Source organism: Panicum hallii, chromosome 8 (assembly GCF_002211085.1).
Source record: "Panicum hallii strain FIL2 chromosome 8, PHallii_v3.1, whole genome shotgun sequence".
In the NCBI taxonomy this organism is placed as follows: Eukaryota; Viridiplantae; Streptophyta; class Magnoliopsida; order Poales; family Poaceae; genus Panicum; species Panicum hallii.
In genome coordinates this window covers 43,374,174-43,386,493 of record NC_038049.1, presented here as the reverse complement: position 1 = coordinate 43,386,493, position 12,320 = coordinate 43,374,174, and the positions used below count along the sequence as shown (strand labels likewise).

The 12,320-nt window shown below is 48.2% G+C and overlaps 2 protein-coding genes across 2 annotated transcripts in view; both read left to right on the top strand.

Annotated features, from left to right (window-relative positions):
* LOC112903257 overlaps window positions 1–3,720 on the top strand; it is a 29,583-nt gene extending 25,863 nt beyond the window's left edge. Inside the window, exons 2-4 of the mRNA XM_025972490.1 lie at window positions 1,782–1,822; window positions 2,257–2,324; window positions 2,948–3,720. Of these exons, the coding sequence (XP_025828275.1) occupies window positions 1,782–1,822; window positions 2,257–2,324; window positions 2,948–3,069 (231 nt within the window). The 3' untranslated portion in view covers window positions 3,070–3,720. The remainder of the gene's footprint in view (window positions 1–1,781; window positions 1,823–2,256; window positions 2,325–2,947) is intronic.
* An 828-nt stretch (window positions 3,721–4,548) lies between these two features.
* Window positions 4,549–5,160, top strand: LOC112903312. The gene has a single exon (XM_025972553.1). The coding sequence runs from the start codon at window positions 4,581–4,583 to the stop codon at window positions 4,986–4,988; it is 408 nt and encodes a 135-aa protein (XP_025828338.1). The 5' UTR covers window positions 4,549–4,580; the 3' UTR covers window positions 4,989–5,160.
* Window positions 5,161–12,320: the final 7,160 nt, after the last annotated feature.

Below are 12,320 nucleotides of genomic sequence, written 5' to 3'. Positions count from 1 at the left end.
TGTGGGTGCCCGAAGGGTGCTCGGGGAAATGCCTCAACGGCTGGGTCGCGACGCGAACGCGACGTCGCGTTCGCGTCGCGGGGGTGGACGCGCACGGCGGAGCCGTGGCGCGGGCGTGGCGAAGCTGGGGCCAAGGCAGTGGGCACGGCTCGGGTGTGCGTGAGGTGCGCGCGCACGCACGCGGGTTCTGGTTTTCCAGAGCCGCGGCGTGGCCGTGCCGTGCGCGGAGCACCGGCGGCCCGGGTCCGCGGCACGACGCGGCGGCGAGGGGCGACGGCGGTAGCGGGGGAATAAGCGGCGCGTCGGGCTCCTGCAAGAAGAAGTGGCACGGCGGCCGGAGGGACAGGGGGCCCTAGGGATGGCTACACAGAGGGATCATCGGCTTGGCCGGCAGCAGTGGGGAAGAGAAGGGGATACGGCGGCGACTGTGCTCACCGGAGGGGCTGAAGGGGGACGAGGCTGGTGCGGTGGCGGGTCGAAGCCGGCGGGTCGGGGCCGTGCAGGGAGATCCGCGGCGTCGATGTCGTCGTACGGTTCGCCGGCTCGGTGAAGCTCCGGTGCGGCGTCGGTGGGGTCGTCCTTGGGCTCCTCCTCGCGCGGCTCTTCTCCTTCTCCTCCTCTCCCTTCACTTCTCCTCGGGTGCGACGGCGGAATGGGGGAACGGGGGCTCGGGTGGTTAGGGTTTAGGGCGAAGCGGCCGGCGGGTTCTTAAGGGAGGCGGCCCTAGGGTTTGTGGCACGGGCTCGGGCGCCGAGGGCGGTGATGCCCGGCGTCCGTGCCACGGCCACGCGGCGGCCATCGAGCGGCTGAGGCGAGGGCTAGGGCTCGGCAGCGCGGGCGGCCGAGGCGGGGAAAAGAGGAGCGCGCGGGTGGTTGCGGCGGCATGTCGCGGAGCGGGGACAGGGGGGCGCGGCTGCCAGGTGACGCAAGGGGAGCGGGCCGCGGCCGGGGAGGAAAGAGGAAAAGGGAGAGCAGGCGGTTAGAGCTCCTGTCGCGACGCGGGAGCGGGCGGCGACGCGGGGCGGAGCGAGCCGGGGGAAACGCGACGGAGGTAGAAGGGAAAGCTGACGGGTGGGTCCCGCCCGTCAGCTGCCCCGAGCGGTAAGGGAAGGGAGGCCAGGACGGTTCGCGAAGTTGGGCCGGGCCGGCTCGCGCGTGGGAAAGAAAAGAGAAGGCAGATGGGCTCTGGTCGCGAGGGTAATGGGCTGGTGGCCCGGTAGGGTATTTTAAAGAGTAAGTTTTGGATTTGAATTTGATTGCCCTTTTCAAACTCAAATCCCACACAATTAAATCCAACAAATTCGAAATCCAACGCAAATAAGATGTAATATCCATTCAAACCAAGTCCATTCACAAAAGTTTTTGAAATCCACTATTTTTGTTAAACAATTTCTATAAATTCTAACATGGAATGTTACAGGTAGCTAGGTTCCGTATGTATGGCCATCTGTGCCTGGCCCGCGAAGCTTGAAATTAATCACTTGCTTGTTATGGGAACCCTTTCGATCGAATGTTCCATGGTTTATTTGTAAGATTTCTTATAAAGTTGTAGAGGCGTGCCCCTCCTGTTCCCTTCAAAAAAAAGGAGAAGATTTTTCAAAGTTGTGATAATTCTTTTGATTAATATAGTTGTTCGGTACAAGTTTTTTATATGTTTCATGCTTTTTACTGTGGCTCGGAGAACTTGTTATTTTCATATCTGTTCAGTGGAAAATATATGTTTAATCCAGTGGAAAATATAGTTCAAAATCATCAGCTACTTCGATAAATTTCTATTTCAGGACGCTGGGAAGCTGGACATGCCATACAACAGTCATGCCAGGTCAGATATCTAAGCAACATGGCAGTAAACTAATCAAATGATTAAAACTTGTATGGAAGTGTAACTTTAAGTAACTTGAAAATTACCTCTACAATTTCTGACACTTAAAAATATAGTTACTGATGATGTTCTGGTTGGATGTTGATTAGAAGTATACTGAAATGCCATTTAGATGTGTGGAAATGCTTTGAGCTAATTAGGCTGTCGTACGCCCCATGGCCCCATATTTGCCACTTAGATCGTTCATATTGTGATCATCCAAGAAGCAAAAAGTAATTATCCTAGAAGCAATATAATGTACAACTAGTCTGCAGATAAGGACATTTTCCAAATGAACCTATTATCCATTGCATAGAAAAGTAAGTGATTAATAACCGCGTACAGTTTTCATTCATAAAAAAGCATTCGCTCTATGTGCATGGAATAAATGACAGATCTGGCGTCAACAGCGAGATAGCAATGTCTGCGACAGGAAGCGAGGTGCCCTATGCTCCCATATCGGGTAATATGACAACCTCTATCATATGTCCCATTTAAAATTTTTGACCATAAATATGTTTAAAACTATCTGCGATTGTCATAGGAAAGCTGTGTCACTTGATCTGTCTTTACAAAAAAAAAATTCATATATCAAGATCTTACTAACAGCACATGATCAGATAGAACTATATTTTGTTCCCTGAAAATCAATAGTAACAAATAAGAAAGAAGAAACAGCAACAACGGGATTGTCTTTCTTGTCTTGCAATTTCCTCCACGCATAATTGATTAGGCAGGCAGCAGGCTATTTCTACATATCATTACCAATAATGCTTACCACGTGTGTCTTTCTAGTTGACAAGGACTTCATCTTGTCACTAAAGGTGACATTTTGCAGAGCGTTGAGTCAATAAATGTTAAGTCTAACAAACAATATAATTATTTGTATCTTTTTTGTAGTTGGACATGTATAGATGGATTCTTTTTCAGCACTGCTTTTAAATTATCATAATGTGAATTAATTTGAACCATATCCAGTTCAATACATCGCAATTTTTGGTTGAAGGGAGTATAACTCCAAGACAAGCTCTTTTTGCTGTTTTAGTTTTTGCATGCATAACCCAAACCGAATGTTTTTAACAACAGGAATAACAGAGCTTATTTTTTCCAAGTTGGAGGCAACTACACAGAACATTTCGTGGGGAAACCTCGCCAAAGGAGGATTAAAGGTACTCAATCTCCAAAAATATGCTTGTTTTTTTCAATAATTGGAAACCCCTAGTGGCGCCGAAGAGGTTCTTGAGCAAGTAGGGATGGCAACGGGTCGGTGAGGTGCGGGTGGAGTAAGATCATGTTCACGACAAAAACCCGCAACACTTCACCACACCCGTTCTTGGGACATTGCACCCACACCGGCAGAGCACTCATCGGGTCTCAGGCATCATGGGGGCCGTAGGCACAACCAGTAGTACGTCATCATAACCATATCAATTGTACAACAATAACTCGGCCCTCAAACTTCCAAATGAGCACTAAACACAACTGAGCAAGCTAAAATTAACCAGTTTAGTATATACATAGCTTAGTTCAACAGATAAGTGGTCCAACATTGTCACGCTAAAACTTATATTCTTGCAAGGATTAACAGATCTAGTTGCCTATCCATCTCGGTCAATGGACTAACAGTATGCCAGATCCATTCAAGCATTGTTGTAGAAGACATGTCCCTTCACGAACAGAAAGGTAGACTACTCTACTTTTGCAGTATTTGGGCCACGTGCCCTTGCTTGCATGCTACTATGGGCAAGCGAACATGAGCTGCTTGCACTATGCAAGCTTGTACAGTCCTTAGGCCACCAAACCAAACACAACATAAATTGTATGTGTTTGGTCAAGATTCAGACTCGAAGTTTGAAATCATAATAAGAATCTATGCATTGCATCATGTACGTAATTGGGCACACAAAACGAATGAAGTTTTGGGTTTAGTTTAACTTGTAGTAGAACAGATATATAAATACTTAATAATAAACTGGCATACATAGAAAAGTGCTAGCTTAAAGGGAACGAGCCGTAGCTCAGGCTGCAATTGCTCCAGTTTGGGGAGCTGCCGGTCGTGAGTTCGAGCGCTGCTTGACTCATGATTTCCATCGGGGTCTTTCCCCAATTTCTTCTGTACATGTACTGCGGCTACCTCACCTCATGCGTGGATGCGCCACAATAGTTAGGGAGGGTCACGTGCGAAGCCTGGTGACTTCGGATACGTCTCAGCCAGCATGCAGCGTGCGTGAGTGTGGTGGCGTGAGTTTAGATACTACAGCAGCTTGTACTTGAAGGTTGAGGCATCAATAAAAAAAGTGCTAGCTTAAAGGATTATAATAAGCTACAACTTGCTCTGTTTTGTTAATGTTTGCACATCAAATGGTGGTAGCAAGATCGAGCTGAAGCCTGATCGAGGGTAAAGCAATATATGTTCTTTTAAGACAGTATATGAACAACTGAAATAACTACTAATATGTATGATTTTCTCCTTTTTTTCAGCAAAAGATTGTAATCAAGATTCAGATGACCGGCATCAAGGCACATAGGGCTATGGCGTTAGCCGCCAGCGCTTACGGTACGCACTGCTTAAATCGTCGTACCATCATCTACGGTCAGTTCAGGCTGCAGGCCAGTACGCGATCCATCTGATCGGCATTGGCTGGTTGAGACGATTAAGCTGATCATTTATTGACTTACTGTGGCTGCAGGAGTAATATGGATTGGGATAGCAGGCGACATGAGGGACAGGCTGAAGGTGGTCGGCCACGGCCTGGACGCCGTCCGCCTTGTGCAATGCCTGCGCAGGAAGTTGGGCCACGCGGAAATCCTGCAGGTGGAGGGGGTCAAGGCCAAAGAGGCACGGCCGGAGCCGGTGGTGGTGGTGAACACCGAAGAGGCGCGGCCGGCAGACGACGGAATCCGGGCAGTTTTTACCAAATTGCTGTCCAAATTCATGTGGTCGCGCACTCGAGGAAGTATTTCTCGTCCACCACTGTCGCCGGCTGCATCGAGTGCCCCGCGCTCCCATCTCTCCTCGGATGTGTCGCCGTCCTCCACAGCCGTCAGCGCGGCCTCGCCGCCCTACAGGGCGGCGGCCCGGCGCGACGTCGACGGCGCACCTTCAACATGTCCAGGGTCCGCCTGAGCGCGCCCCGGTTGGCCGCGCCCGCAACGCGCCGTCTCCCGACGCCGCCGGAGCTCGGGGTGCCGCGTGACGGGCCTGCTCGTGCTCTCCAAGAGTGCGTTCGACGGCCCGCTTCCTCCGGCGGTGATCGCGGCGGCGCTCACGGGAGCCCTCTTTCTGGTTGTAATGCTGTGTCTCCATCATCTGTGAAATTTGTACGCAACACATAAAAGTATCTGGAACCACCACGAGTGTACTATAATGTTGGTCATGAAGAATATGCAGTGACTCTGGTACCAGTACAGACTTAATAGGAGGTGCGAAATCATGCCTGCTTCCTCTTCTACCATGTATGACACAGAACCAGGGGCGGAGGGCCCAGTGTGGCGAGGTATGGCGTTCGCCATACCTCGGCCCGGCCCAGCCCAACAGAAAAATTTTACCCTATCCATTCCCCACCCGCCCGCCGCCTGCAGTGCCCTTCCGCACCCCCGCCCCCGCCCGCCCGCCGGCCGCAGGACCCCGCCCCCGCCCGCCCGCCGGCCGCAGGACCCCGCCCCCGCGCGCCGCCGGCCGCCCGCCCGCCGCCCGCGGCCCCGCGCCCCCGCCCCCGCCGCCCGCAGCCCCGCCCCCGCGCGCCGCCGGCCGGCCGCCGCCCGCCGCCCGCGTGCGTGCCCCCCGCCCCGGTTCAGATCAGCCTCTTGCCCTCTTCCTACTCCTTGTTCTTCGGTTCCTTCCTTCCCCGTGTTTGTTTTTTCACGGATTGTTTTGTTTGGGCAGAGATTTCCGGATCGTTGCCATCTCCTTGTTCGTGATTAGTCGTTTGCATCCCTCTCTATATGTATGTCACTCTCTCTATCTCTCTACAGCAATTTCTTTCTGTATAAGATGTATGAGTTACTACTTGGCACATAAAATCTATCCTAGGTTGTGGCTCTGTTCTTTTATTGATTGCAGACAGGATAATGATTTTGGGTGGAATTTGTCTGGTCTATAATTATACAATCTGATCATTATGAATTGTGGAGTGTGGACCTTAGGTGATCATGTGTCGCCATTATAGTGTTTGTATCAATTGCTGGTAGCTAATTTCTATATTGCTAAATTGTATCAATGCCAAATTCTTGCCCTTCTTTTGGTACGTGGTTGATTCCTGACTCTATACTCTAATTGTGTATCTTGTATTACATTTAATATTTTAACTCTAATATTTCGTTACTAATTTATGTTTTCTCTTTGTTTGACAGCTTCTTTGGTCCAATTGTTGATTTGATGCGTACTTTACGTGTTTTTCTTCATTTGAGGTACTTCTAAACCATATTTTTTATTGTGAACCTTTATTTCCGTATAATATTTGAACATAATCTAGTAATCCACCGCCAGTCCGCAGCCGTAGGCTCCCGCCCCGCAGGCCCCGCGCCCGCCGCCCCGCAGCCGCAGGCTCCCGCGCCCGCCGCCCCGCCGCCGCAGGCCCCGCGCGCCGCCGCCCGCAGCCCCGTCCGCCACACCTAAAATTTTCGGCGTCCTCCGCCACTGCACAGAAGGTACGTACAGAAGGTGTTTTGCCCCCATCCCAGGATGCACCATCTCTTTGTTCGATCTGCATATTAATTATTTCCCAGTCACAGCTCCATTCATCCCAGAATCTTCGGCCTTTTTTCCTACAAAGAGAACTGAATCTCCTCCTCCTCCTCCTCGTTGGTTCTTTTGTGCACTGGTTTGGAAACGACTGTATAGACTTGCTACCTCCATCCCAAAATATAACAATATTTTTTTAATTCGGTCAAAGTTAAATATTTTCATCTTTGACCAATACTATCTCTAAAAATAATTACTTTTAAATAGAAAAAACTACATATTATGACAGTTGGTTTCATCATAAATAAACTAATATCATTTTTATGTTGTCAATCTAATCTTTATAGTTTTTCTACTATTTACGATCAAAGTTTAAAAGGTTTAACCTGGAGAAAACCTAAAAATAGCTATATTCCGGGATTGGGACGGAGGTAATAGTTAAGGTTCGAATTAGGCCGAAAACATAAAACAGCAGTAGTTTGATGCAACTGTGTACAAGGGGCAACGAGAGAGAAGAAAGAGCACTATTAACAAGCAAGCAACCAACTGTAGCGTAGAAAGCAACCTCGTACGTATGACGAGTTCCCAACGCCACATTGTTGTACGGCCACGTTCAATCAGTGGCGCCAACTCATTGACGATGTCAGAGTATTGAGCCGGCGTAGCATTCTGCTTGGCTTCTCTGGAGCCCCCGCAGTTTGCCCGGACAACTTCATTCCTGGTTGGCCGTTTACTGGGATCGGGATAAACACACGCGAGTCCGATCTTGATGCAACTTTTTATCTCCTCCAGCTGGGACGACTCGTCAAACAAGGACGGATCAAGCAGCTCCGTCGTTTCTCTAGTATCCCACACGTCCTGCCGGTAACCCTGATGAGGAACATCACAAGGGAAGGAAAGAAAGAAAGAAAGAAAGAAAAAAGGCATCACACGCTGAGAAGCTTATTATTAGCTCACCGAGGAACGGCAACAAATTGGTGTTGTGTTGATGCACGTGTGTTGCTACGTACTATGTACCTACCCCGATGACTAGATCATCAAGGCCTATTGGTTCTAAGGAGGATGACGCCAAATTAAAAGCGAACACGTCGACCTTATTAGGCGATACCATGCCCTCCATAACATATTCTGGTGCCATGTATCCCCTGAGAATGCAAAAGAAGAGAGAATTCTCAGACCATCCGGGCTGAAAAATGAGCTTCAGATCATGATGCATGCATGTCGTTCGTTCTCTCCCTCGATCATGCTGCTAGTGGAAATAAATAATATAGATAGATAGATAGATGGTGTTTTTTTTACTTGCTTTTGTTCAATATATGAGTTTTCTTGTAGGAATATGTTGTAAATTGTTTCTATGCAGAAAACGATGTTGTAAGTTGTACAGTCCTTTACAGTCAACCGTTATTCGTTAGTGCCTATGCTCACAAATAATTGATACTATCTCTTCAACAAAATATAACATGAATGACACTTAACTACTCAATCTTTTGAATGACGAAACGCAACAGTTATGTGCGAATGATAATGGTGTTTCTTTTTGTCGTTAAAAGCACTTCAGTATCACTATGTTTTTTATTTTTTGAACATATAATTAGAAATGCAATGTCAAAGATATAAGGAGATTATATCGAAGCCTAAAATTGAATGTAAATAGAACTGAATTTGTATTTGAATAGATGGAGTAGGAATTACCAATCAAGAATGATAGCTGATAAGTTCCAGACTGCGTTGATACTACATTTATGGAACAAATTTAAAATTTCTTTGATGAGCATAGTAAAAGAAGTAAAGACGGACACGCTTTTATAGCTACCAAACCCTTGATTCTGCTAAGCTCTCTTGCTCTGAAGACTCAGTACACTACATTGTGCAATTAATCAAGCATTAAGCTAGCGAAATCTAACAATAACTCACCATCTTAGCATGTTGGTATTGCTGGTATCACCATTGTGACAGCTGACCACTTCCTAGAAACTGCTGACATGGTTTTGCTAAGGGGATACAATATGTATGAAATTTCTGCCTCATCTTTGGCTACAGAATAATTAGTTATTCTGCTCTTATGACATCACTTTTTTTTTTCTGATTGACACTCTCTTAGTGACCTCTGTACCTTCGAACTTGTGAACCCTTGTACTGTTATTTAGTGGAGCCTCTCTCCCCACCACCACCATGGGAATAGAAAAAAGACATTTCAGTTACCAGCCTATTGTTATAGGATCCTTGCCACTTTCCTATCTTGTCTTTTCGTTTAGCATTTACCTGAGCTCTCAATTTTAGTTTGAGATGTTCAGCTTTTGCAGGCTTGGGAGTTATGGTCACTGGGAAGAGCAATGGATCTGGTAGATCCATCGATGCGCGACGATCTGCGTTCAAGAGAATCGGGCGGATGTGCTCATGATGCTCTGCGTTCAAGTGATGATGCGGACAACGAAGATACAAGCTTTGTGTCCTGATGATGAAGTGGCAAAATATGTGATGTACCAGTTTTGGTCTGTTTGGACTTGGAAGCCTCTCAACTCTCTTCTTCGTTGGTTTGGGCGGTACTGGACCGTTAGTTCTTTTCGGCCCAGACGCTCAAAGTGCGGTGGACCCGATCAGCTTATCCACGGCCCATCTATTCTATTTTACCTGCGGTGGGTCAGTTTTTTTTCTGGTCCGCACAATTTGCAGGCCTAACCATTAGGATTTGAGTTCAATAAATTGTTTCGAAGAGCCGTTAGAATTGGGCTGGTGACCAGTAAGGCCCATTTATCCAAGGGCTAATTGGGCCCATTCTCTCCCACCCTCACTCTGTCTCCCCCAAACGGACGCAGCTGCAATACCTGCATCCCCCGATTCTCCTCCATCCTTCTCCACTGACCACGCAGCTGCACATCTCCACCATCAGTGCCGCGGTCTCGTCGCTCGCCGTGGTTCTCCACCACTCGCGCCATCGATTTGTGTCGCCCATTGCCGCTCTCCCGCACCCACGCCTCGATCTGCCCGCTGCCTCTCTCCCCCGCCACCTATATCGTCCAGATGCGTGCGTGCCGCTCGCGCCAACCTCTTGAGCGGTGCTGTGGATCTTGGACGCCGATGTGGAGGAGATGCACATGGCGATGGGCTCCAGTAGGCCGAGCGGCGGACCAGCGACGGTGCGGCGTGGGGGAATCCGTGAGAGAACGTATGGAGTTGGAGGCAAGGATGAGGGCGGAGATGGAGGCCGAGCGGGAGGCTGACCGATAGAGGATGGCGAGCATGTTCGCGTACATTCAGAGTCTTGGCGTCGCGACGGGTCTACCTCCGCCACCTCCCTTCGTCACCCCACCTAGACCACCCACCGATCCGTTTTCTACTTCAGTGAGTATGCAATGTTCAATATGTCGTTTATTTTGTCGTTTCACTCATACATTTCATCTATACGTTGCAGAATCAGTCGGCGGCCTCCAATGATCTGTATATTTCTCCAAATCAGACCAACCAGAACAACTAGCCACCTTCAGCATAGATGATGGAGTTATTTGCATTTGAGACTTAGCTAGACTTAATGTACTTTGATTGTTCATTGTGTACTTTGTGATATACTTGGCTACAGTGAATGTGCCTACAAAGTTTGAGCCCTATTGGATTAATTCTTGACATCACTAGTTTTCGCGGGAACAATTAGAACTGAAGCGTCCTGGCGGACAGTCCGCCAGGCACTCTCAGGCCTGATTGTTACTGCATAATCCTGTGTTTGTCTCCATCCGTTCTTTCATTACTTCTCCTTCTAATCAACCAAAGAGAAAATAGTGAGGTCATAAAAAAAAATATTTGCCGAGTGCTGCCTCCAGTGGCTCTCGGCAAAGAGGCAGGACGGCGCAGCTCTGGATGCCCTCTTTGCCGAGTGCTATTGAGTGGGATCTCGGCAAAGAAGGCGTCCAGGGTGGGCGTTGACGCGGTCCTTTGCCGAGAGTCTGACGGCGACACTCGGCAAAGGATCCGTCCACGGTGGCGCGCCGTGACGGCTACTTTTCTTTGCCGAGGGCCGCTTTTGGCTCTCGGCGGCTGATTTGCCGAGAGCCCGAGGAGAAGCTCTCGGCAAAGTATCCTTTGCCGACCCCGACTTACCCGAGAGCCCTTTGCCGAGTGTGGCTCTCGGCAAAATTTTTGCCGAGTGCGTTTGCGTCTTTGCCGAGTGCTCGGGGCACTCGACAAATCAGCCGCGTCCGGTAGTGGTGGAAGATCTATGCACAAGCATACACACAACTACCCGTATAGCAGTGAGTACGTCTTGTATGTATCACATAAGCACAAGATGTACACATACAAGAAATCATGCAGATGGGAGAAGCATACCGCCGTGATACTGATTTTCATTGATTATATGCTACATATATGTAAATATTGTACGGAACACGTATTTTTTTCTTGAATACATAGGAAAGCTGCGCGTCATTGCATTAAGAAAGAAAATGCATAATGTTTTAGTACAACAGCGGAGCAAAGCTCACGCTAACCCAATAGGGCACTCAGTGCACCTAGAAGCGAGAAAAAGGCCCTACATGGCCGCACGTTCTAGTGACTCATGCTGAGACAACCAAGACGGCGAGCTCCAGCCTCGCGATCCATAGGAGTGCTCGTCTCGTGTATAGGATCCAACAACTCCTGTACAGAGCTCGTGCAGTTAATAATATTTTTGGAACAGTAGATGCGCTGCTAGCTATCCGTAGGCAATGATCGAATTTTGTCCAACTTTGTGTACGGTACGGTGTTAGTTATATTTATCAGGGAGTACACAGTAGCTTGCAGTGCCCAACACGTCTGTGGTTGACACGCCAACAAACGTGCGTACAGGTAACTGGCACATATTTTGCACCGTACTTGATAGATAGAATGACACTTGGGATGCTAGTTTAATTTCTAACAAGAACTGTACTGTTGATTGAGAAAGTTAACCTATACTGAGAACTTATGGTCCTTCGTTCTTGGCATATGAAACTAGGGGGCGGTAGGATTGTCAGCAATCAAAACTAGGACCAGACATGCATGAGACATGATCTGAAATATGTGACCGATCGATATTTTGCAAATAATTATTGTACTAATAACAAGTAGTCCATGTGTGAAGGAGACACTTGTGATACTAGGGTAAAGTTGAAGAGTTTCATCATGGTTGATGCATGCTTTACCTCAAGCATACATCTAAACGCAAGCAAGCAACTGAAAGTATGATAACAAGCTCTGTTTTTTTTTTGTTATTACGTGGAAGGTACGATCGCATACACATGACTTACAGTACACCTTTGAATAGGTGCCACATGAGTATAGGTATTTGGCTTTGAAAGCAGTTGCTTCTGAGGTATGGTGGATGAAAGCAAGGAGAAAAGTGTGATACTGATTTTCATTGATTATATATGTGGACCTGTGGTACATACGTTGAAATAATCATGTAGACGGGAGAAGCGCGTCGTGATATATGCTTATTATTTTGACTGATTATATTCCGTATATGGTACATACATGAAATCCCGTGGTTGTAATTGTAATTAATAAACTAGAGATGGAGTCAAGGCACTTTAATTTGCACGGCAAATCTCGCGGCACTCTTCCTGAACGTCGGCCGCCGCCGCCGCCGGACCCATGGACAGCATGACGACCAGCGCGATGCAGGCGGCAACGATGGCCGTCTTGAGCGCGGCGGCGGCACTACCGGCGGCAGCCATGGTCATCTTAAACTGGACTAGCGGCAGCTGGGTGGGTAGAGCTTGAGGAAGAGATGGAGGAGGACAAGATTTGCAGAATCAGCTGGTG